Source organism: Orcinus orca, chromosome 14 (genome assembly GCF_937001465.1).
Source record: "Orcinus orca chromosome 14, mOrcOrc1.1, whole genome shotgun sequence".
NCBI classification, from domain to species: Eukaryota; Metazoa; Chordata; class Mammalia; order Artiodactyla; family Delphinidae; genus Orcinus; species Orcinus orca.
Window position 1 is genome coordinate 59597511 of NC_064572.1, and position 25740 is coordinate 59623250.

Sequence of the window (25740 nt, forward strand, 5' to 3'; positions counted from 1 at the left end):
AAAATATATTTAAAGATTTTTGTTTTATGTGGCCATTTTTAAAGTCTTTATTGAATTTGTTACAATATTGCTTCTGTTTTCTGTTTTGTTTTTTGGCCTTGAGGCATGTGGGATCTTAGCTCTCCGACCAGGGATCGAACCCACACCCCCTACATTGGAAGGTGAAGTCTTAACCACTGGACCGCCAGGGAAGTCCCCAAAATATATTTTTTAAGGTTCAAAATTATTTGAAAAAGAAATACAATTACAATATAAATGCAAATTAAAGAAACTGTAAATTATTTTTCTCTTATGAAACCAAGAAAGATTTTAAAAACTAGAATACAGAAACGTTAATCTTAATGAGAGTGCAAAGGAGTAAAAAAAAAATTTGAAGGGCAATTTGAAAAAAAGAATCAGAAGCCCTAAAAGCATCTATACTTTTGACCCAGCAATTCTATGGGTAGAATTTTTTCTAAAAAAATAATTTAAAACATACACAAAAATCTAGCAATAAGGATGACTCCAGCATGATTGTTTATAATAGCAAAAGAAATGATTGGGGGAAAAAATCTTTATGTCCAACAATAGAGGACTGATTAAATTAAATTACATCTATACCGAACAACTTAAATTGTTGCCATACAAGTACATGTATCACATAAGCATCTTTATTATCGTGGAAGGAGGTTCATGGTACTAAGTGAAAGTGAAATACAAGCAGGTTCAAAACTATATGTGTAGCATTTTTTTAAAATTACAACCATGCATGAAAAAATTTTGAAAGAATATACAACAAAGTGTTAACAACGGTTACTCCTCGGCCATGGAATTGCTGGAAATTTTTACTCTTGCTTGCTCTCTATATTTTCTAAATGTTCTCCAGTGGATGTATATTAGCTGTATAATTAAGAAAACTGCTTTATGTTAAAAAAAAAAAATCTCCCTTTCTGGCCCATCTCAAGGGCACCCCAATGCTTGTTGAGCATCTCTGGATGAACTCATTTATGTTTCACTAGACTCTGAGGCAGAGCTCAGCTTGGGACCTCTCCTACACACAAAGCCATGATCTCTCCCCCATTTTTCCTTCCTTTCCATTCCTGAGGCCCAAGTCTGAACTTCACGCTCCCAAGCCTAGAACCCCTGGTGGTCCTCCTATTTCCCGCTTCTACAGATCCTAAACATCATTTGTCTTCATCATAATGGTCGTCTGCTCAAAAACCATCAAGAGCTCCCCGTCTGCTCAAAAACCATCAAGAGCTCCCCCTTTCTTAAGGGGCATGATTTAAATGTCTCAGCTTGACATTCACTGTTCCAAGCTTCTTTCAATCTTGCCACTACTATTCTGCAAAGTAAATCAGGTACTCCCACAGCTCCAGACATATCCAAAGCATTCCTGCTGCCTTGCCTTAACTCGCGATGTTTATTCTACCTGAAATGCCTTCCCCTGCACCCCAGTTTCTCCAAATCCTTTCCATCCTTCCAGGCCAAACTCAGGGCTCACCACCCCCCTTACCAGGAAGCCTTCCTTGACTGTCTTACAGTGATTGATCCCTTTTCCAAATCCCTATAGCCATCTCATTTGCTCAGTTTTTCATTTGGCAAATATTGGTTGAGCACCCACCATGTGCCAGGCACTGTGCTGGTGACTGGGAAGCCAAATGAGTCTAATTTCTACCCCCTGAAGTTCATTGTCTGATATGGAGACAGACATTGAGCAAATAAATAGTCACTCCAATACCCAGTTACGGACTGTAAAACGTGCAGGGAAACAAAGGTGATGAGAGATTTAAAAGAAGGGACCTGATTGAGAGCAGGCCTGAGAAGGCCTGGGGGGGAAAGGATATGTAAACTGAGGGTCCTAAGTGGGTCTAATTTTGCAAACATGATCAAACGTGCATTTCAAAAAGATCATGCTGCCTGCAACATGGAAAACAGATTTTGGGAGGCAAGGGGGCAGCAGGGAGACGGGTTCAGGTACCATCGCAGTAGCCTACGTGGGAGCCGGTGGGATTTAGACCAAACAGTGGCAACAAAGATGGAGAGAAGTGGATGGGCTTAAATTTGGAAACAGAATCAGCAGGACTTGGGTTGGACTACATGAGAAGGGGAGGGAGAGACCCGTATCCAGGATGGTACCGGGTTTCTGGTTGAAACACCTGGCATCACGACAAGGTGTCACCTGGCATATGCCACCATGAGGCCCAGACCTTAGTGAACCACAGCCGACTCTGAGCCCAGGGGGAGAGGATGGCGAACCAGTGCCGGCTCAGCGGGAAGGAAAACTGACCCAGGGATGGGAAAAAGAGTTAGGGCGGAAGGTGGCCTGCTCCTGTGGGAAACTGGCTCACACAGGACTCACATCAACTCAAGGCCAGTAACCCCGGTGGGAGGAAGGGCAGGAGGCTCGGTGCAAATTGCAGGATGAGCCGGGAGATAAGTGGCCCAGCTGATGGAGCGGGTGAAGACTCGGGGCTGAACATCAACACTCAAGTGCTCATGCAGGCGAGCTTGAGAATATTTATTGGTAATCGACAGACGTGGTTAGAGGATGGTGTGATCACAGATAGGTCTGTAACCAATCAGCAGGGAAGTTTGGTTCCTGTTGCTATGTCTGCATCCGGGCAGAACCGTATTATGAGCGGGCTAAGAGGATACCCTGAGAAACCTGCTTCTATGCATTTGGTTTATCTGTTATCCGCTCCCTGCTTCATGGATGAAAGCAAGCGAGCTGTGGAGCAATAAATTATCACTTGCTGCACACTCTGTATCCCAAGAGAACTCTCTGCAGAGGGAGAGATAAGCCGACACAGGCCACTGAGAAATTGTCACTTATAGGGAAATTCTTAAATGGGGAACAATAACAGGCGTAATCACAATAGCAAGGAGAATAGCTAAAAATTAGTGACCGCTTGCTAAACACTTCTTGTTCGCTGCCTCATTCAATCTGCAAACAAACCTAGTTCATGGGTATTCATATCATTCCCATTTTCTAAATGAAGAAACTGAGGCTCAGAGAGGTTAAGAAACTTAGTCAAAACCACACAGGCAGCGAGGACAGAGGCAGGCTTCAAGTCACGGGCTGCCTGATGCCAAAAGTAGTCTCTTAAACAGGATGTTTCACTGCTCTGCTCTGTTACCCAGGCTGCCACTCACCCAAGGCTTCCTTAGGAAACATGGGCCATCGAGGCCCTCTCCCTCTGGGCTGGGGAGGGTGGCTGGACCCATCGTCCTCAACTGACCTGACACCCAGGCACTGCCCCAGGCCGTGTGGGAAAGGGATGGGGGAACAGAGAGGGAGAAAGTTGCATTTCAACACCTTGTATGATTCATTTATTCTTCCCTATGCTTTGAGACTAAGAGTACTCTAAAGGCCAGAACTGTCTCATACTTGCTGGGTTCCTAGCTAAGGACAGAGAAAACAGTGGGGAGAAGGTGGTGGGCTATGGTGCTCTGTGGAACAAGTGTACAATTATGACCTTCAGACTGAGCAGCAGGGAGATGCTTGTTGACTGGGGGGTCAGGGATCCAGGAGAGGAGAAGCCGTTCTGGGGCTGGAGAGGCGGTGTGCTTCAAGGGGAGAATAGGGGTTTGAGGTGTTTGTCCCACTGCTTACAAGTTCAGTGTCCTATGCGGGCCCTAGCCCAGGCTCTCCCCTGGACAAGCACCCAGACCTCGTCCTGCAATGCCCACAAGATCATAAGATCTCAGAGCTTCTCCCGTGAGTGCCCGGATCACCTCCTGGCTATCTGAGAGAACAGAAGGAAAGGAGCTTTATAAACAATGCTAAGGCAATGCTGTAACCACTGTGAGAGGTTAATATCATTGTCCTTCCTCTTGAAAAACATGGTGAAGGGTGAGAAGGCAAAGGTTTGGGGACCGATCAAGTTACAGCCTCTGTTCGGATTGCCTGACTATCTATGGTAGAAGGATGTGCATTGCCATCAAATGCGACGTGGGCCCAAATCCTGCTTGTACCTCGGCTATTTGGACCCTGGAGGAATGCTGCTGGAAAGAGGAGTGGCTGGGAGGAACCATTGGCTGAATGGAGGCTCAGACTCAACACCATTCACACATCTCCAGTCAGGGGCTGGCTTCTCCGGTGGGGCCTGGACATCTGGTTGGCTTGCGGTGCGTGGAACCCCCAGCCTAACACCAAAGAAGCCAGTGAGTGCCACGGCAGATTTGTTTTTAGAGCAAGGTCTCTGGATATAGAGGAACTATTGCCATCAGCATCGCTTGGAAGCATAAAACTCTGAAATCACCTGCTCCAGTTGTTCAGGTACTTGGTTTCCTGTTCTTGGAAACCTTGTTGGATTTCTGTGGGATGATAATAATAAAAACAACAATATTTACTGAATGTTTACCGTGTTCCAGGCACTAAGTGCTCGGTCTATGTTAACTCATCCAACCTTTATAATCACCCTCTGCGGTAGACACTAGTATCCACGTTTTATGGGTGAGAAGACAGATCCAGAAAGCTTAAGAGGCTGGCTCAGGGCCTTACAGCCATGCAGTGGCAGAGCTAGGATCTGCAGCCCGGCAATTCGCCTCCAGAGTCAGCTCACTCCTCGGCGCTCTCATAGGAACGGAAAGTGATGCTGTTCGTGTAATTCAATTTAATGCGCGCGACAGGTTCTTGGGAGGCCACAAAACGACAGCAGTATTTCACATTTATTGAGCGCTTCTATTTGCTCAGCACAGTATCAACAACAGCCTGTGAACTAGGCGTATCTCTTGACTGCATGATGGACATGAGGAAACTGAGACTTTAAAGGCTGCGGGACTCGCTCAAGGTCTCACGGCCAGTAAGCGACAGAGCTGAGAAAGAAAATCCAAGTCAGTCTGACTCCAAAGTTTGGGTACCGAACCAAGAGGCCAGCGAGGACCTAGGCGTTCAAACAACCATGGCCCCTGGGTCGGGGAGAGAGCCCTGAGAGAAGCAGCCGTCAGGGAAGGTCCAGAGCTGATGGGAGGCGCTGCTGGCCTGTCTGCACTCGGCTTCCATCAGGAGTATCTTCCCGCTGAGGAGGCCACGCCCAGGAGCTCCCGGGGACAGGGCTGAGGTCTGATTGGCACTTAGCTCTTCAGCACCCACGGCCTGGCAGGCGCCCTGCAGACCAGGGGCTGTCGTCATGGCTCCGCCTCTCCTCTCACTGGGCTGGATGGAGGAGTAAAGGGCACTTCCCCACACACACACCACCCCCAGGAGAGGGTGCAAGACACTGACCGCTGCACGGCTGGGCAGGAGAAAGATGGAAAAACGGGTTCCACTGACATCAGAGTTGCGGACCCACTTGGAGACTTTTCTGTCTCCGGTGTAGAGCTCTGCCTACAGAGATAGCGTCAGAAGTCAAAAGAGGACCCATGTCGGGCAGAGGGTCTAGGCCCGAGGGTGTGTCTCCAGATGCAAAATGGGAACCGTCCCAGCTGCTTGCCTACTCCGGGGGCTGGGGTGAAGGTCAACGGGCTGGTGTTCTTACTATCATCCAGCTCTTGCAACATCCTTGCCCAAAAGGGGCTGACGCGTTCCCCTTCTGACCTCCCGTCCCCCAGATGCTGCACCACCTGCACCCCCCAGCATAAGTCATGGTCCTGGCTGGGACCTCTGGGCTCTGTTGGGCACCTGAAGGCCACACGTTCTCTGCCTACTCGGTCAGCCGAATCCTCAGTGTGGGCAGCCTGTGTCTCTCAGCCGACAGTTCCTCAGGAGCCAAGACGGTGCGTTTCCTCCCCCAGCCTCTGCCCCGGCCCCTACTCATCATCGCTGACTTTTTCCTTTTTAATCTTTATTGGGCTATAACTCACATACCAAAAAAATTCACCCTTCACTTACTTTTGAGACCCTGTTTACCAATAACTATCAGGTCTGAATTTACGAATCCCTAACTAAATACACTACATGAAATCACTTGTTCACTTATCACAAAAATTCAAATTCCTCTAGAGCATTTCAACAAGAGTTCAAGAAGTACTGGTGAGCAGCTGCTCTGTGCTCTAGTAATGTACATACCCATCACTGAACTCTTGCCTCGTCCAGAAAATGTGCTGAGCACGTGACAAACATTCTATCATTTGACCCTTGCCATGACCCTGAGAAGTGAATATTAGTACTTCTCAAGGAAGGGAACTGAGGCTCAGAGAGGTTAAGTAACTTTCTCAAGGTCACAAGGCCTTGCAGGGAGAGCAGATTTTGGATCCAGGTCTGTCAAGTGTCAAAGCCCAAGCTCTTTACCACCTCGTGCCCTGCCCCTGGGCACTTCAGGGTGAAAAATTGGAGACAGAGGTGGACTAGATGCGCCTCCTGCCTGGAGAAGTGGGAAAGATGAACATTTCATCTCCATAAAGCCCTGAAATATTTTGACTCCATCAAATCAGCACCTGCCCGAATCAGCAAGGACACCATGACAAGTAGGGATAAAAATAAAGTTGTAAAACTGCCAGCCGCCCTCACCTGGGTGTGGCTGCTGGGGAGAGACAAGGTGCCAGGGAGATGGCAGCTGCTCCCGCTCTGGGGACAGGCTGTGCCAGGGAGACAGCCTTCCAGGAGGTACCATGGAAGCCTCACATCTGTACAGAAGAATCCAGGGCACCTGCCCCTGCCATGAAGGATGGAAACTCTGGGGGAGCTCTGCCCAGGACCACAACCCCCAGCTCCACCCAGAGCGCTCTCAGGAGGGCTGCTGCCCACTGGGATGGCTCTGCTTCCCTTCCAGGCTGACAGTGAGCTTGGAGGTTCCTTCAGCCATGGACCCAACCCACACAGGTCCAGAATCATCATTCCCTCATTCAGCAAATATTGACAAGTACCTATGACGTGTCGCTGGGCACTGGGATTACAGCAGTGATCAAAGCAGACAACAATCCCTGACGTCACACAGTTTGACATTCCAGCCTCGTATCAGTAACGTGAGGGCTGCTGGCAGGAGCTGCCCAGAGAGTGCTGTCCTAGAGGGCTCTGGTGACCCCCCAAATAAGGAGCTGATTGGTAAGGTCACTGTCTCTGGGAGAGAACGACAAGATGGAGTGGGGCCCCAAACTCCAGGCAGAAGTCAGGTCTAAAAGTGAGAGGAAGGACTACAGACTTGCTCGTGAGGAAAGAGCTAGTTCCCAGGCTAGCACCCTCACCCTGGCTCCTGAGCCATTAGCCGTCAGGAACTGCTGACTGTATTTATTGATGAAGTAATATATATGTTTATCATATGTGAAGACCCTGGCATTTATCAAGCCACCAGCTGAAAAGTAAAGCTGCTGTCAGCCAGTTCCCTTGGGTTTAATAAACCCAAAAGGCTACAGAGCACTTTACAGTTTACAAGGTTATTTGCATATCGTTTGAGCCTCAGGTAGACAATGTTGGTGACCTGAGTCCCATATCCTCAGCTCAACTCTGGGCAGTTCCATGCATCCACTGCATGGCTCCCCACTTTTCTGCTTGAGAAATTTTTCGGAATCCATAGAGCTCAAAGCGCCTGCCCACGCAGGTGCAGGGAAATTCATGCCTCAAGGAATGGTCATATTCTCCCAAACTGGCTGCAACAATAGCCCCCATTCCACATGCTCTTTTAACAATGTGACTTTGACATGCCTCTGGTGGAGAGATGGGCTATGTTCCCTCCCCTGAATCTGGGAGAGCTGGTGACTATGGTGGAAGTGATGATACATAGCTTCTGAGGCAAGGTCGTAAAAGGTAATACAGCTGCCATCTGGTTCCCTTGGGATGTGTACACTTAGAATCTAGCTGCCATGCTGTGAGGAAGCCTAATCAGCCCGCATGGAGGGCACACAGAGAGGCTCCCTGTAGGTTCTGGCTAAGAGTCCAACTGAGGCCCCAGGCAACAGCCATCCTCAACTGCCAGATATGAGAGAACAAGAGAGTCTCCAGATGATTCCAGCCCCCAATTGTCAAGTCACCCCCAGCCTGCAAGTCTTCACAGCAGAGGCTCAGACACTGGGGAGCAGAGGTAGGACCACTTCTGCTGTGCCTTTTCCAAACTCCTGATCTACAGACCCACCAACATAGTAAAATGGTGGCTGTTCTATACCACAGAGTTTGGGTAGTTTTTTACACAGGAATAGAAACTGGAAAAGGGAGCAAACAATGAAGGACAGCAGCCTTTGGATAAATGCTCCAGCCTCCTATTCCCTGGGCACATAATTACGGGAGGCTGTATGGAAGGGCCGGGTGGGGACATGGCCCCATCGACTAAAGCAGCTACCTCAATTCCACTCCCTTCATTGGATTTCCTCTTTCCCTGTCATACTAGCCCTGCTCCCTCACCCTGTTCCTTGGGGTCACCTCCTAAACGATTTATCTACACACAAGTCCTGTCTAAGACTCTGCTCTCTCAGGAGTACAGCTACAACTAGCCTTATGTCTATCCTAAAAGGCAAGCAGTTTTGTTCCCACCCCCATTTTGCAGATGAGGAGACTGAGGCATGGAGACGTGGAGGACCTGCTCAAGGCCATACGAAGAGCAAGAGGCAGGGGCAGGACAAGAATCCAGGCCTCTGGCTCTGAACGCAGCTAAAGAATTATGGGTGAGGGCAAGCAACCTGGAGAAGCCCTCAGAAGCTTTGCAAAAGTTGTTCTCAGGGCCGTGGTGGTTGGAAGGATGTCTTGTAATTTACTGTCAGTTGAACTCTTGACCTCACTTACAGTATCAGATGAAAAACAAACAGCAGAGCAGCTGACCACCAGACAGAGACCACACCCAGGAAGTCCCACACATTTTACCAGCCCCAGGCCAGGAGGGCTTCCCAGGCCCACTCCCACTCCACAATCATCCGATTTTAAAAGGTCCCTTTTTACAGCATCAAATAGATTGTTTGCTAGTAAATTTAAATTTTACGCCTTAAAACTTACTTCAAAGGTCAGCATGAAGATGTTCTTTCACAAGTTTCTAGGAAATCTGTTCATAAAGTACCTAACTATATGTCAGGTACTGTCCTAAGCACATTAATCTGTTGGGAATCATCCTCATTTACAAATGAGGAAACTAAGGCATGGAGAAATTCAGTGACTTGCCCAAGGTCACACACAGTTTGTAAATGACAGAGTAAATAGTAAAATGTGTAAATGGTAAAACTGTAAATGACAGAACACTGACCCGTTTGCTCAGCCTCTGAGATCCTGAGCTGGAAGCAAAGGTCATAGAACCGTAGAACACTGAGAAGGAAGGGGCCAGGGGCACAAACTCAAGTGCCCACAAGGAGTGAAGAGGGCGCAGGGCAAGATGGTGGATGTGGACTAAGGGAGCCAGCTCCCTGGACCTGTCAGTTTGCCACCCTAACTAGTCCAACAGTTTCACTCTATGGATGAGGAATTAAGGGCCAGAGAGGAGGGGCTTGCCAGGGAACACAGCTCCTGAGAGGCCAGGAACAGACCCCAGACTCTCTGTACTCTGCATCCACAGTAGAATGGAGACACACCCCGCCCCCGCCCCAGCGCAAGAAGCGGCAGGTGGGAGGTGTTTTAGGTTCAAAGCCCTGAGGCAGGTCCTAGGCAGAGGACTTCTGGCTAGAGGAGTCAGGGAGTTAGCATGGGACCGGGATAGGAGGAAAGGCTGCCCCTTAAGGTTTGGTTTGAATATGGAACCAGGAAAGACAGTGTTCCCCGCAAGCCGAGAGGCACTTTCTTACACTGAGTCTCCAGTCCTTGGTGAACTGCTTATTGTCCTTCCAGAAGGCAGTTCCCTTGCTCAGGTAATTTCCAAAAGCATGAGTAGACTGATGTGACATTTCCCCTAGGTCTCCCTTGCCATCGCCCTCTTCTGGTCACTCTTAGCATCAGCATGGATGAAGGAGAGGTCAAGGGGTTGGGAATATGGAGGATGGCTGCGGAGGATGAATGGAGCTGGCTGAAACCATACAGCTACTTTCCGGCCCTGCTGCCCATCCTGTCCAGTCTGTGAAGAGTCACAGAACACGCATGCCCTGGTTATCTAGCATTTTCTCCAAAATTACTGGAGAAAACTGAGGCCCCAACAGGCAAACCTGCTTTCGTGTTATTCCACAAGGCTGAGACCAGGAGCTGGAGAGCCCTCACAGACGGACCTATGCCTCTTTCACCGGGATTCTCAGGCCCTAGATCAGCACCCAGCATCACAGAGGTGCTCGATACATTCCCGAACACACTGATTGCTGCCCCAGCCCAGGCCCCAGCTGCCCACACTGCCTCCCAGAGGCCCAGTTCACATCCAGTAAAGTCCAGGACCTGACAGGTGCAGGTGATGGCTGATCACTTTGCCCTCATCCCAGTTTTGCAGCCCCAGTGCCCCTCATTTCAGGCAAGGGGACCATTCAGTGCTCCAGAGACTCTTCAACCTGGTCAGGACGGAGGTCCCATGAGGAACTGAGATACCTTAGTCAGGGCATACTACCTGCTGATACTCTCTCAAATTAGCCAGGAATCAACTCTGCCCTCCTTCCTAACTCAGAAGCCCCACAAGGTACAGTAATAGATGGCTATACTGGAGGAATCTTCCTGCAGCATAAGCCCAGGACCCTCAAACCTGGTATGATGCTCAACCTTCACAAGATTCTCAAGTCTCACACTCTCCTAGGTCCTCTGACCTCCCAGTAACCTGGTCTCCCCCAGACTTCACCCAGTTCTGACCTGCCCAACCCCCAGCCTAGACCACACTCGCTGCAGTAACAACACAAATAATTACAGTGTCATCACAATTATTCCATTTGCAGAGAATTTCTCCATCGGTTATCTGAGTCCTCCTACAATTACTGTCCCCAATTCAGATGAGGAAACTGAGGCTACTAGAGTTTTCCAGGGAGTGAGGGAACGGGGCCACACTGGCTCATGCACGGCACTTCCCTCATCAACCAGGAGAAAAGCACCCTGCCCTTCTGCAGATGGAGGCTGCGAGCTTCCCTTGGTCCGCTCATCTCTGCGGCCCGCCGAGTGAAGCGGCCGGACCCTGCCTAGAGATAAACACCAGGACCGGCGGCCCCTGGCCACCGGCCAGGAGCCGCTCGGCGGGCTTCTGAGACCGTCCGCTCTCGGGGGCGTGAGTATCCCTCTGTCCCAGCTGGGAACTGTCCCAGACCCATCGGCTTTCTTTGGAACATGCGCTTGGGCCCTTCTGGGGCTGACGCCTCAACTATTCCGGCTCGGAAGCTGCTCCCCTTGGGACACACAAGCCAGTTGGTGGTTAGTGGGAAGCGGGAGCTGCAGTGCCTGGGCCGCGAGGTGCGCCAGAAAGACCCCCGCGTCCCGGGGCGCGGCTTCCTGGCGGGATTAGAGCACCTGACGGCGTCCATCTCCGTCGGCCCAGGGAGACCCCCAGGCGCGACCACACTGAGGGGGCTACAGGGAAGTTTGCGGCAACTTGAGTCATACACATTCCCCCTCGGCTACCTCTTTCTTTTTGCCTGCTGTGAAGCTTTTCGCTTTTTATACTCTCTTCCCAAGAGTAACCACAAGATCTTGGGACACTTTGCGTGAAACTTACAAATGCCATGAAATCGGAGCCAGCAACACCGTGTGAGCCTGAGAACGCCGCGCCCAGCCCGGCTCCCGCTCCTCTGCTCCAGCCCAGCGCGACCGACGGTGGCCCGTGTTGACCACCTGGCTGTCAGGCGACTCCGGCGCCCGCCCCAGTCCTTGGGCGCCCTCTCGGCCTCGGGCACCCGCCCTTATTCGCTTTGGGAACGCTCCCGCGGCCGCCACCCTGTGCGCGCCGCAAACCAGGGGCCGGGACGCCCCAGTCGGAGTGTTATTTAAGCAGCCCCTCTGGGACGTTTTCCCGGGGAGCTCGAGGGATCTCGGGGGGGGGGTTGGGGTGGGGAGGGGAGGGGAGACCCGCCCCACGGACGGCTGAGCTGGCTTGCCCACCACCTCATTTGCATTTCAAAGACAAACTTCTGCCGGACATCCCCGGCGGCGGCGGCGGCACCTACCGGCTTTGCACGGGTCATGGTAATGCTCCAGCTGCTGCTCCACGCTCTCCTCGCCTTCCAGCACCGAGTAGTCCCAGGTGGCGTCCGAGCGCTCCCCGAGCCCCCAGGCGTCGCGGGGCAGCGGCAGCAGCAGTAGCAGGAGAGGCAGCAGCAGTGGCACAAGGGCCCCGAGCGCAGTCACCCGGGGCATGATTGCGAGGGGCCGGCGAAGACCGAGGAAGTCGGGAGCACCGAAACCTGGGCCCTAGCGGGGGACGGTGTACAGGGTCGGCTCGGCGGCGACCCGGGAGAGGCGATTACGCGCGGCTGCCCGGCATGGCTCCGGTGTGGAACCAGCAGAGCGCGGCGTCCCGGTCCGCATCGGCGCGCCCAGGCAGCAGCAGCCGCTCAGAGATACTTGCCCGGCGGCCGAGGCTGAGGCGGCTGCCACCGTGGTAGTGGCGGCGGTGGTTGGAGCAGTGGCCGCTCCGCCCCTCTCCACCCGGGCTGGACCGCACAGACCTCGCCAGGGGCCCCGGGCAGCCAATCACTCGGGCGCCCGAGGCATGGCCCCTCCTCTTCCCGGCACCTCCGCAACTTCGGAGGAAGGGGAGCGAGGTGAACAGGCTGAAGGCAGGGACCCTGGGCCAGCCGCGCTGCCCCAGAGCCAAGGGAGCCCTTCTCCGGGCGCCACCGCGCCTCCGGCCCCCCAAAACGCTGCTCCGGAAGATCAGGGCTGGACTTCCCGCCTTGTTGTATTCTGAAAACTCACTTTGCCAACTCCCCGATGCACACGTGGGTGAAGGCAGCCAGCAGTGGTTAGAGCTCTGAGCTCAGGGCCAGGAACCCGATGCGAGCGATCCCTGATACCAAATCACTATGTGCTTTTCGGACAATCGTTTCTCTGTAGGGATGAAGTGAATCTTCTCTCTGGTTGCTTTCGGAGCAGAAAATAGATAGATAGATAGATAGATAGATAGATAAGATAGATAGAGGATTAAGCTCCTCTCAGCTTTCTCAAACTTCCCTCGTCCAGCTGTGAAGGGCGCTTGATTGCAGCGCCGACCTAGCCTAGCGCGTGGCTGGTGATTTGAGTGGCTTAGGGAAGGATGATTTAAAATGATGGACTTCCCCTCTTTGTGACCCCATCCTTTAGTAAAACAGTGTAAGATGCTTCAAATAGGCAAAAAGATTGACAAACAGCTGTACGTGCTATTTGTGTTAAACTACAGACATGTTTTATTAAATAAGCCACTCACCATTAACTTGATGAATAAAAACGACCAATTTCTTTAGTCTGATTAATTTTGTGCCAATTAAAAACATATGCCCAAATAATTTAAGAGAATAATCAAGAGCTATTTGAAACCCCCTCCTACGTTGTACCTTAAATGTAAACTTTACCTTAAATGTAAAAATTGTCAGAACTGAGCCATTTCAATTTACAGACATAAAAAGTACTATTACAGAGAGACTTTTCAAAGACCTTTCTATGCAAGCAAGATTGCCCCAGTCTTGAAGTAAAACACACCAATGTGTAGAGATTTTCAGCACCACTCCCAGTAGTATCTTTTTTCACTTAAACTGCAAGCAGAAAAAGTGGACTGAGCTTTCCTTTTAGATTTCTATATGGTTTCACAGCCACTAGTGACAAAAGAGCTGACAGGGAGCCCCAAGCTGGGCTTTACACAGAATTCCGAATTTCTTGCATTATGATCATCTGTCTTCTCATCTAGTAAGTAGGGTAACAAGTCCTTCAAACCAGTAGACTTAAAAGTTAACCACTAGAAGGGGGCTACCGGATATTTTGTCTTGGCCCTCAGAAATGCAAGTTGACCCTGCTTCATGCTAAGTCTTCATCAAATGGGCACATACAGGACGGAGCCAGATTGGGCAAGAACTGACAGACAGGAGGAAGTAATCTGGGGTGGGTGTGTGGGTGGAATGGATGTCACCAAATGGCAGGGAAGGCCAAGTGGCCATTAAATAGGTGTGGGAAGGGGTCAAACGTCATTTCTGCCTGAACACTAGGAGTCAAACCCAACGCCATAGGTCTCTGCATTCAACCCAGTGAAGGTCACCACCTGTCAGTAGAGAAGTCCACAAAGTCAACAGCTCAAAAGCCTAACAACCTTCTGTGACACTTCCAGGTCTCCAGATGGCACTAGGCAAACAGCCAACTGGCCTCCTCATTAGCAGGGAATTCCTCCAGAAAATAGACATTACAGGCAACCTCTTGGGCAAACACTGAGGTTGTGAGCTTTTATTGCCTCTAATCCCCACCTCATGAGTAGCTGCCAGGCTTCTCACCAACACTCTTTGCCCAAATATTTTGAAGACAGTCATGCTCTGGGATGAGCAAATGGCAGTTTTATGTCAGAAGCCCTGTTTATATGCTATTTTAAAGGCTATCAAACAAATCAATGAACTATTTGAGTCACAGTACAGAAGTTAGGAACAATTGAAAGGGATGGTTAATATTTTTTTCTCAGTTCTATGGTTTCTGATTTCACTCACCATTTTTGTATTTTAAACTTTAATCGGGATTCAAATAACTTTTAAAATGTATTCTTTTAAATCCCACGAAAAAACTAGAGATAGATTTAGAATAAAAGGCTTTGTGACCTAAAGCCACTCAACTCAGTTCCATTATCACATTCATAATTATTTGTGGGTTTCCTCCTCCACAGCTCATGGTCCTGTGGAAACCTGAATGTCATTACAAGCTTCCCCCCATTTTAGTCAGATGTCTGTCCTCCACTCAACTCGTTCCAGCTCTACCCCTATGCCCTGAGTGACGCAGCTCTCTTGCAGCAGCTCTTAAATGCCTCCACATCTACCAAGTTTTATCCTCCTTACCTACTCCACAGAGGCCACTTTCTCCTCCTTGTGCCTGTCCAGGTTACTATACACCACCTTCTCCAAGGCAGCGAGCAGAACCTCCAGGGTAAAGCGGGCACTCTCATTTGCTGGTTCATTTCTTAGTTTACATTAACTGACCACTGAGAGGTACTTTGAGTTTTAAAAATATTTAATACTGTTACAATTTTTAGCAGCTGTTGAAAACCTTCTGTGGCTCCTCTGAAACCTCTACCCAAGCCCATGAGGGTGGCACATCAGGTCCTCCATCCACCACCAGGCCATCCTTCCACATGGATTCCAGCCTTGGCTCTTGCCACCTCCGTCTCTCCACTCCTGTTGCATTAAACACCTTGCAGTCATCCTAACAGGGCCTTGCTGCTTCACACCTCCATGTCTTTGCCGGGGACAACTTCATAACCACACAGCCTGCATCTTCATGCCACCATTACTGCAGCTACCACACCTATGACATTTACCTATTTATGTCTATCCTACCCTTCTGGGTCTCTAGCCTGCAGCGGACCTGTCTGACCAACTCCAACTTGGAAAGTGCCTTCCATGTCTTACTCTCTAGACCCTCTATTCCCTTTAGTGACCTCCAAGGTTAAGTCCCATAATCTTAGTGGCTTAGATTGAGCCACTAAGAACTGCAACATTGGCCAGTTTAAATGACTGACATCAAGTTCTCCCTACAACCATGTCCTCCATTTTTAAAATTTGAAACTCCTATCACTTTAAGCATGCAACACTTTGAAAATAACTTTAAAAACGTTTGTAGACTACATTACCACCGTTGACTCCATGTGTCCCAATGCAAGCTTATTCCCTCCCCCTTTTCTAATGTTAAACTGTAGATTAGCTATTTAATAAAAGTTCTCACTTTGAAATCCAGAAGGTGGTTGTACAGCAGATTCCTTTATACTCCTAGTTTTCCAATCAGACAAAAAAGTGTTCACTAAAGAGATCAAAAGTAACTCAAATTTGCACCAATATAACTATTTGGCTAACAGGAATTGCCAAGTATAATATGTGTCAACTGAGTCTGGTAATAAAATCAAGGGGAGAAAAGAACCAAGGAGGTTGACAATAATTTAAGTAACTAGTTAAAACCGAAGAAGAAAAAAAAGTACAAATAGACCTGGAGAAACTAACCACTAATTTTGATGTAGTACAATAAAAATAATCCCTTCCGTTGGTACAGAACACTCATTTCTGATATGATCTCTATGACAATATTTCCAATATTATCTCCTCCATAGGCTGGAGAGGTGACATCCCCATTTTACAGTTACACCAGTCAAGACAATAGGATCCTAATTTTGATTACTTCTGGGCTAAAAATAAGAAACTCTTTAGCTGCTCTATACCTATAAAATGTAGCTGTCTACCCTATCAGCTTCACAGGATAGTTGTGAGAAAACACATGTGAAACTGTTGTGAAACAGTAATAAGTACTAGACAAATGCAATGCATTACCAATCAGAAGAACGACAGGCATGGGGTAGTGGGGTTTGAATGCAGGAGTCAGAGTTTGTATATAAAGAAAGTCAAAGGAATGATAATAAAAATCATTTCTTAAAAAGACAAACCTTGTTCATTGTGCCATTCTTTCCATTTTCTGTACTTTTTTTTTCCTTCAAAATATAAAGCTGGGGAAAAAACCAAATCTCAAATTTTAAATCCTTTGTTTCAGGGGTCAGCCCACTATGGCCCACCGGCTGTTTTTGTTGTTTTATTGGAACACAGCCATGCTCATTAGTTGATGTACTTTCTCCCATGGCTGTTGTGCTACAATGGTAGAGCAGTTGTTACGGAGACTGTACGACTCTCAAAGCCTCAAATATTTCCTATCGGGCTCTTTACAGAAAGTTTGCTGACCCCTGCTTTATTTAATTGTGGAAAGCTATTAGTAATCTCTTCATATGCATGCCAATAATAATAGGTTATCCCTTATGCTTGGTTCACCTGTTTCAAAAAGGAAAGAAATAAAGCATCCAAGGGAAGAACATTTGACTTTTTATTACTTTTTAAAAATCCAACTTCAGTTAGATTAACAGACGAGATCAGAACTTCAAATGTGATACATTATACTGCACTGGATTTCTATTACTAAAAAGCCAGTTGGAATATGGCCTACACAAATCACGGGTGGGTACAAAAATGGAAGTAATCATTGAGCATTAACTGTTTCCTTTCAACTCTGTCACCAATTGTCTGTACTCTGTGGGGATTTATAGATTCATGTTTGACACAGTTGAAAATCCCAAGTGGGACTGCTTTTCCAAAGATACTCTGTTGTCCTTCAAATAGAATGCCATGTTATTTCCTCCCTGCCTAAGCTCTTACTTGTAATGTTTATAACTTTCAAATGACCTAAACTGATGAATTACAGTTAACATACAGAATGCTGCTTTACCAGTCAATTATTAGCAAGACTCGTTCACCAGTACTTCAAGGTAAACATTCTTCACAACAGTTTATTTCCATCTCCTAATACAGTGAAACAAGAACTTATAACTTTAAGTGAAACTTAAAACTTTACTTTTGTCTTTGCACAATTCTGCCTACAGTTCCAAAGAGAATGTCAAATTAGATGGCTTTTAGAAAATGCTCATAGGAGAGAACAAAATTTATTCCTCATAATGAATTTAAATTTTATAAAATTTCTGCAGCTATATGTTAACTTTCTGAACTACCCTACCTCTAAATCTAGTCTATTTCTATACACACTTCCGAACAATCTTTATAAATTTTCACTTCTCTGATCTCGATTGCTAAAATATAGCTTCATAAGTATGCAATTTTTATGAAGATATAAAACATTAATGAATACTTGTGTTCTCATATGTCACTACTCCTATTTATTACGTGTTCCAATAAATCAACAGAATGAAGCACTAAGACACGCTGAAATCTAAACTTAAAACCCAGATGGAACTGCAGTGTATAGATTACAAATAGGCTTTTCTTTCCCAGAATTCATATACAGAAGCCCTTCGGTATATAGCTTTTCCTGAACAAATGACATTAATACATTTTTTTCTTTTTTACATTTGTAAAAATTCAGGAAATCTTAAAATAATATTTATTTGCAAGACGTTTGGCATAAGGTGATCAATAAACATTTAGGAAACAAAAGCTCTATCGAAATGAATACAATTTGTGGATAAACCCTGAATAAGTGGCTTTTGGAAGAACTGGAATTTGCAGCAGCCGCCTTTAGAAAGAGGGCCATCCACTCGCAATGGAAAACACTCAAGCATACCGTTCGCTAGGTTCAAAAATCACCACAATATAATGAATTCTAAGGGCGTGGGGCTCAATTTATGGGCAAACTCAGCACAATCTACGAGCCCAACATGATATACTAAAGAATGCTTTACCACCCTTCCAGCCATTACATTTCCACCTTATCCTACTCTTGTACTAGGATATATGTATTAACAATGTCACTTACTAATGTACCTAAATTTCAGGAGAAGCGTGCTTACGGATACAAATCCCCAGTTTTTGAGAGTGTTCAAAGCATCAGCTGATAAGTTGAGCAAATGTTAACAAATGAAAGACAACTAGCATTTATGGAGTGGAAAAGCCCTACCCTTTAATTAACTTAAATAACATATTTTACCATTCTACAACTGAGAGCTAGGGAGCTAAACTATTTGTGGATTACATCTTCTTCAAGAGACACACACACACACCCAGCCCCTCTAGGAAGCCATAAACCAAAACCTATTTTTTAAAGGACTTTTCAAGGTGACTTATACTCATTTTAATGGAGCTCTTAATGTATGTGGAAATTAGAAAATTATTTTTCAGTGAAGATTCCAAAGGACTTTAAATACAGATCAATTTAGTAAAAGAATTGGTGTACCTGAAAGCAGCTAAACCACTCATTCTTTAAAACCCCTACACCTTACTTGCAAGATTCATGAGAAAGAAATTTCATTTTATTAAGACAAAAGCTTGCCACCCAATTTACAATCTATCAGACTCTATGTTCTTATAAGTACTTCACATGTAGTTTAAAATTTACATAATATAAACCATTAAGTACTGACTTTTAGTTCCTTTTAAGATCTTAAAGGAAGGTGTGAGAAGAAAGAGAAAATGGAGGAACCAGTAGATTACACTTAATATTTTGGTTTGAAGAAGAGGATTTACCTACAGCTTTTGATCAAATTTCTGTTTGTTCATGTCAGCCATACTTAAGTAGTAAGAAATCAAATTTTTCACCCTTTATAGTCCTTACATGCTACATTATAGGATGCAGTCTCTTAATTTATAGAAACATATTGTGTAATGAAAACACCTTACGTAACTCTGAATGGCATGAGTTTCACATTAAGGTTCAAATTACAGCTGTTTTGAGTCTTTCTAAAAATACCAATATACAGTATTGTTTTAGGTGGTCATTTGCATAGCAAACTATTAAACTAGAAACTCAATGGTTCTAGGAAAACTTCACATTATGGATCGTTCCAGAAAGATGTATTCAAAATTAAAATTACTTCTCTTAGAAAACTATAACCTTTATTTGCTCATCCCCTAGTAAGCTAACCACTTTTACCCATCCCACTTTACATGGTACACCAACCTGAACAGATTTTGTGCCACAATTTCATTCAAAGGGCTTCTCATTCACTTTGTGACTGTACTGGATAATCTAGATGTACGCAAGTTTGGGGATTTTAAAGTAATTGTCCCCTGTATTAGAAAAGCATGGTTTATAGTATAGTAAAAAATTTGCATTCAGTAATTGCCTTTTGAAAAAGATATCTTCAAATTGCAAACACATGTATTTTCACAAAACAATTTGGTCAGGAAGTTTTATTTTAACATTCTAAAGCAGTAACGCTTTAGATGTTACTTAAGTGCCCCAGACAGGATTAACAAAATTAAATGTTTCTAAATTACAAATTTAGCTCCTGTAGGAGTCTCAGGAAAAAAACAAATAATCCCCCCTCCCAAAAGAAGTATGAACACACACATTTTGAAGAAACCCCAATGTTTCATGCAGTGGTAGGCAAGATGTAAAAAGCCACCCAAATTCACACATTTCTACACCAATCATATCAGAAAAAAGTACTCCGTAGTCAACCTGTACATCCAAATGCATTTGGGAATCTACACCTACGTTACATTATTTAATGTTATATACATTTATTACCCACCCCCCTTGTTTTTAATAATTTCTTATGTAAAACCTTCATTCAAACCCCAAAAAGATGTAAGACTAACTTGGGGGGAGGGGGCAGATAATCACTTTAGACATTCAGTTAAAATGTAGTTTATCTAAATCACAAAATGTTTAATAAAAACAAATATCTCCTCCATTTAATACTTTGCTTTCTAACTGTACAGTAAATTGCATTGTAGAGAGTACACCTCTATCTTCAGACTGTATCTTCTTTGGATGGAATTAAGATGTAATTGGATAGTTTTAAGATAAATAAATGGGAAGTTGGTCCAACTAAGATGACAGCAGATATATTACACGCAGGATTTAATATTTTTAAATTCTCTCTGTAAAAAAAAAAAAAAGGATGCAGTTGAATTGGAAAAAAAAAAAAGGCAGGTCAAAAAAGAACCCAGGTTCAATATATAAAAATGTCCCACAATAAGTTGACGATGGCAGTAAAAATAAGAGAAAAAATTAATCTTTCTGGAACATCATTTTTCAATAACATAGAAACACTAGTGCCAGGAAGATTTCTATTCATGTAATTTTAGCATCCAAGTTTCCCTCTATTTATTTTATTGGAACAAATGCTTTAAATAAACTATTTGTCCTCTTCACTGAAGAGAGCTGGTCTATTTCATCTTTAATGAGCTAGTTTTTGGGAAGATTAGCCACGTACTGTAGTAATGCCTACTGCATAAAATCCAAGCATTTGCTGTGAACAGTTGGAGAAAGCAGTCAGTTAAGAACCTAGGATCAATGGAAATAGATGTTACTTTAAGCCATCCACAAAAGAGAGACCCACAAAGTACCCAGTGTTAAAGCCCAAATCTCTTCTTGCGCTTTTTTTGCTGTGCAAGTTCCACCCCTGTGAAAGAGAAATTGATCCGAAGTTCCAGGTTTTCTTGGGTCTTTAGTCAATTTTCACATTAGTATAGATTTTTCGGACAAAGGCACTTGTTCCCATGTAACCAATTGCTCCTGTAAAGATAAAATAAGATGTTTTGAAACAAATACATATAGAGCAGTATCCATCATTTACAAACACTAAATGCTCTCTGCTCTGTAAAGGTATTATTTTTCCATGATAACATCTTTTGTTAGTATTCTCTCTGAACTTATTAAAATAGTATCATTTGTTCTGCAAATCACCTGTTACTGTAATACACCAAGTTTGACCTGATGTAATGTTTTTATAATTAAAGATCAATTAATACATGAAATTATGAACTATATGAATTAAAATAATCTCTTATAAAGAATAATTTCAGAATGACAAAAATTTGTTAAATAAAAAAACATGTTTTTTTAAAATTTAAGCATAGATTATTCTAGGTCATTAAAACAATATTAACATGTTCCCCAAACCATATGATACTTATGGATAATTCAGTAAGAAGTGACTGGGGATTCTCTCAGGGAAGGACTGAGAACCACGACCAAGTGCCATTTGAAGCTCTAGAGAGGAGGCTTCTTTTTTTTTTTTTTTTTTTTTTTTTTGCAGCACGCGGGCCTCTCACTGTTGTGACCTCTCCCGTTGCGGAGCACAGGCTCCGGAAACGCAGGCCCAGTGGCCATGGCTCACAGGCCCAGCCGCTCCGCAGCATGTGGGATCTTCCCGGATCGGGGCACGAACCCATGTTTGATCGGCAGGCGGACTCTCAACCACTGCGCCACCAGGGAAGCCCTGAGGCTTCTTTTTTTATGTTTAAATTGTAGAGGCTATGTGATTGGTAGAGAGGCAGGCATTTGAGGGCATGCATAAGAGAGACAGGTAAGTAGATCACGAGTTTTTGAATAATTAGCTTCAAATGGGACCCAAAACACCAGAGAACACGGGTGTTTTTGTCTGTTTTGTTAATTAAGTTTCTGCCTCCTGGGCCTCAAAAAGTACTTGGCACATGATAAGATACTCAATAAATATTTGTTGAATGAATGAATGACTGTATAGTTCTTTAGAGCAAGTAATAAGGGATCTTTAAAACAAGACAGTTGGTCATTCATATCATAGAGAAGATTCTCCACTGGATTTAGGAATTTACCATCTAAGCCCATTATTCAAAGTCTAAAAGTATATCTTCCATGAGTTAACGATACATACATATATACCTAATTGTCCACCTTTGAACTGACTTTTATTTGCCCAACTGGTGTATGCAAGGAAAAAATAAGTCTCTTCTGCCTTTACGTATGTAAACTGTACCTCAAAGGAACCAAATGGCTGATAAAAGGAAGTTTCTCCTTAGAGAAGTATCCCAGCTAATAAATATAAAAGGAACAACAGAATGAGAATATTATAACCACTAACGACTTATTTGAGCTAGGCAATAATTATCAATGGCTGCTAACCTCACAGAGACAACCAGACATTAAGGGCCTCCTTATGAAAGTTCACAAACCACCTGCTAAGTATTCTTGGACAAGTATTAATATTCTTGAGTATGATTAAGTCTGTAGCTGTAACTACCACTTTACAGAAAATATGGGGGGGAAGAAGTACATAGAGAAGCATTAAATAACACCTTAGGGATATAATCAGCAAAATCCAGAGTGTGAAAAACTCTACAGGAATTAAAACAAACCAACCCAAACCCAAGTTTCTTAAATAATTGCAAGGGAAAAGAGAGCAAACTGGATCTTGATGCAAACAAACTGTATTAAAAGAGAAATGAGGATGTGTGGGGCAAATTTGAACACTAAGTGAATATTTGAGCATATTAATAAATTATACTTATATATTGAATATATACTGAAATAATTTTATATATTATATAACTGCATTCATCCATATTATAGTTATATAATAATTATAGTATATAAACACTGCACATTTTATACACACACACACTGAAATATTTACAGCTGAAATAACATGAGGTCCAAGATTCATGTCAGAAAAAAAGCGGGGTAAGGTGGGACTATAAATAAGACAAGATTGGCTACCAGTTGATAATTACTGATGTGTTAGGTGTGTTAGGTACATGGCGACTCACTACATATATATCACTGTTCCTCTTTTTGTATATATTTGAAAATTCCCCATTATTAAATATTGAAAATATTTTTAAAAACCCACCCAAACAAAGCAAACCTATTTTTGCAATGAATAGACATTTATTTTTTAATATGAAATAATTATACTACACTTGAAAATAGTGATAATTCACTTTGAAATAATTATATACAAGTCCTTACAAGGTAAGAGAAAATACCATTCAATTTTATAAAAATAAATCTGAATTCTTATAAAAATATCTATAAAATTTTAAGTAGAATCAAAAATTTAACTGGCGTAATACAACACTAGTCCAATAACCAAATCCAGTTTTCCAGACTTACAAAACCTTGTTCCATTTTGAGCAGAGGTACGCTTAAAAGCAAAACAGTGTCAACCTAGAGTATCATTTTTCCTAATCTTATGAGTATCTCAAGAATAAGCTTATAAAAATATGGCTTTATAAAAGGAAGATACTGAATATGCACTCTAGAAAAGTAAATGTCTTGGGAATAATACACTTTAAAACTTAATTTCCTTAAAACTAAAATGCTATGCTCAAAATATAAAGTCTACAACAATATCTAATTATTTCCCACCTTATAATTATTTTTCCTACATTAAAAAAAATCTAATATTTTTCTTTCAATTACTGACTGAAAAAGCATTTTTAGCAACATAACCTGATGCGTATGTATAACTTTTGTATTATGACATTTTAATCATTTCCACTGTGAAATGTTTCCCCTCCCCGCGAAACACCAATTAACACTGAAGGCATACAAACCCTTTAAAGAATAAATGTTGGGACATTGCCAGAACAGCAGGGAACTGTAAATGTGCCAAGACTGTTAGGCAGTAAGATGAAATTTCAACAGGAAATGCGTTCAAAAACTTTAGCTAACTTAATTCCATTTTCTTTGTAAATGTCAAGATATTACCTCTCCAGGTCTTCCTTAAATCATATTATAGAAAGATTCAAGAAAAAAGTAACCTTCTGCATAATCCCATGACTCCATACCTCATTGATGGCTGGTGATAATCAAGAAAGATTTCAGAGGAGGAACCAAGATGGCGGAGTAGAAGAACGTGCTCTCACTCCCTCTTGTGAGAACACCAGAATCACAACTAGCTGCTGGACAATCATCGACAGGAAGACACTGGAACTCACCAAAAAAGATACCCCACATCCAAAGACAAAGGAGAAGCCACAATGAGACAGTACGAGGGGCGCAATCACAGTAAAACAAATCCCATAACTGCTGTGTGGGTGACTCACAGACTGGAGGACACTTATACCACAGAAGTCCACCTGCTGGAGTGAAGGTTCTGAGCCCCACATCAGGCTTCCCAACCTGGGGGTCTGGCAATGGTAGGCGGAATTCCTAGAGAATCAGACTGCGAAGCCTAGTGGGATTTGACAGCAGGACTTCCAACAGGACTGGGGGAAACAGAGACTCCACTCTTGGAGGGCATACACAAAGTACTGTGTGCACTGGGACCCAGGGGTAGGAGCAGTGACCCCAGGGAAGACTGAACCAGACCTACTTGCTAGTGTTGGAGGGTCTCCTGCAGAGGCGGTGGGTGGCTGTGGCTCACTGTGGGGAAAAGGAAACTGGCAGCAGAAGTTCTGGGAAGTGCTCCTTGGCATGAGCCCTCCCAGAGTCTGCCATTAGCCCCACCAAAGAGCCCAGGTAGGCTCCAGTGCTGGGCTGCCTCAGGCCAAACAACCAACAGGGAGGGAACCCAGCCCCACCCATCAACAGTCAAGCGGATTAAAGTTTTACTGAGCTCTGCCCACCAGAGCAACAGTCAGCTCTACCCACCACCAGTCCCTCCCAACAGGAAACTTACACAAACCTCTTAGATACCCTCATCCACCAGAAGGCAGACAGCAGAAGCAGGAAGAACTACAATCCTGCAGCCTGTGGAACAAAAACCACATTCACAGACAGACAAGATGAAAAGGCAGAGGGCTATGTACCAGATGAAGGAACAAGATAAAACCCCAGAAAAACAACTAAATGAAGTGGAGACAGGCAACCTTCCAGAAAAAGAATTCAGAATAATGATAGTGAAGATGATCCAGGACCTCGGAAAAAGAATGGAGGCAAAGATCGAGAAGATGCAAGAAATGTTAACAAAGACCTAGAAGAATTAAAGAACAAACAAACAGAGATGAACAATACAATAACTGAAACGAAAACTACACTAGAAGGAATCAACTGCAGAATAACTGAGGCAGAAGAATGGATAAGTGACCTGGAACACAGAATTGTGGGATTCACTGCTGTGGAACAGAATAAAGAAAAAAGGATGAAAAGAAATGAAGACAGTCTAAGAGACCTCTGGGACAACATTAAACACAACAACATTCGCATTATAGGGGTCCCAGAAGGAGAATAGAGAGAGGAAGGACCAGAGAAAATATTTGAAGAGACTATAGTTGAAAATTCCCTAACATGGCAAAGAAAATAGCCACCCAAGTCCAGGAAGCACAGAGAGTCCCATACAGGATAAACCCAAACAGAAACATGCCAAGACACACAGTAATCAAACTGACAAAAATTAAAGACAAAGAAAAATTACTGAAAGCAACAAGGGAAAAATGACAAATAACATACAAGGGAACTCCCATAAGGTTAACAGCTGATTTCTCAGCAGAAACTCTACAAGCCAGAAGGGAGTGGCATGATATACTTAAAGTGATGAAAGGGAAGAACCTACAACCAAGATGACTCTACCAGGCAGGATCTCATTCAGATTTGCTGGAGAAATCAAAAGTTTTACAGACAAGCAAAAGCTAAGAGAATTCAGCACCACCAAACCA

The 25740-nt window shown here is 44.5% G+C and overlaps 2 protein-coding genes across 2 annotated transcripts in view; both read right to left on the minus strand.

The window, feature by feature from the left end:
* The window catches only part of TLL2 (tolloid like 2), a 130331-nt gene extending 118057 nt beyond the window's left edge, over nucleotides 1-12274 (minus strand). The window contains exon 1 of the mRNA XM_004268391.3: nucleotides 11893-12274. Coding sequence (XP_004268439.1) covers nucleotides 11893-12082 — 190 coding nt within the window. The 5' untranslated portion in view covers nucleotides 12083-12274. The remainder of the gene's footprint in view (nucleotides 1-11892) is intronic.
* A 4463-nt stretch (nucleotides 12275-16737) lies between these two features.
* The window catches only part of TM9SF3 (transmembrane 9 superfamily member 3), a 76625-nt gene continuing 67622 nt past the window's right edge, over nucleotides 16738-25740 (minus strand). Inside the window, exon 15 of the mRNA XM_004268392.3 lies at nucleotides 16738-20896. Coding sequence (XP_004268440.1) covers nucleotides 20829-20896 — 68 coding nt within the window. The 3' untranslated portion in view covers nucleotides 16738-20828. The remainder of the gene's footprint in view (nucleotides 20897-25740) is intronic.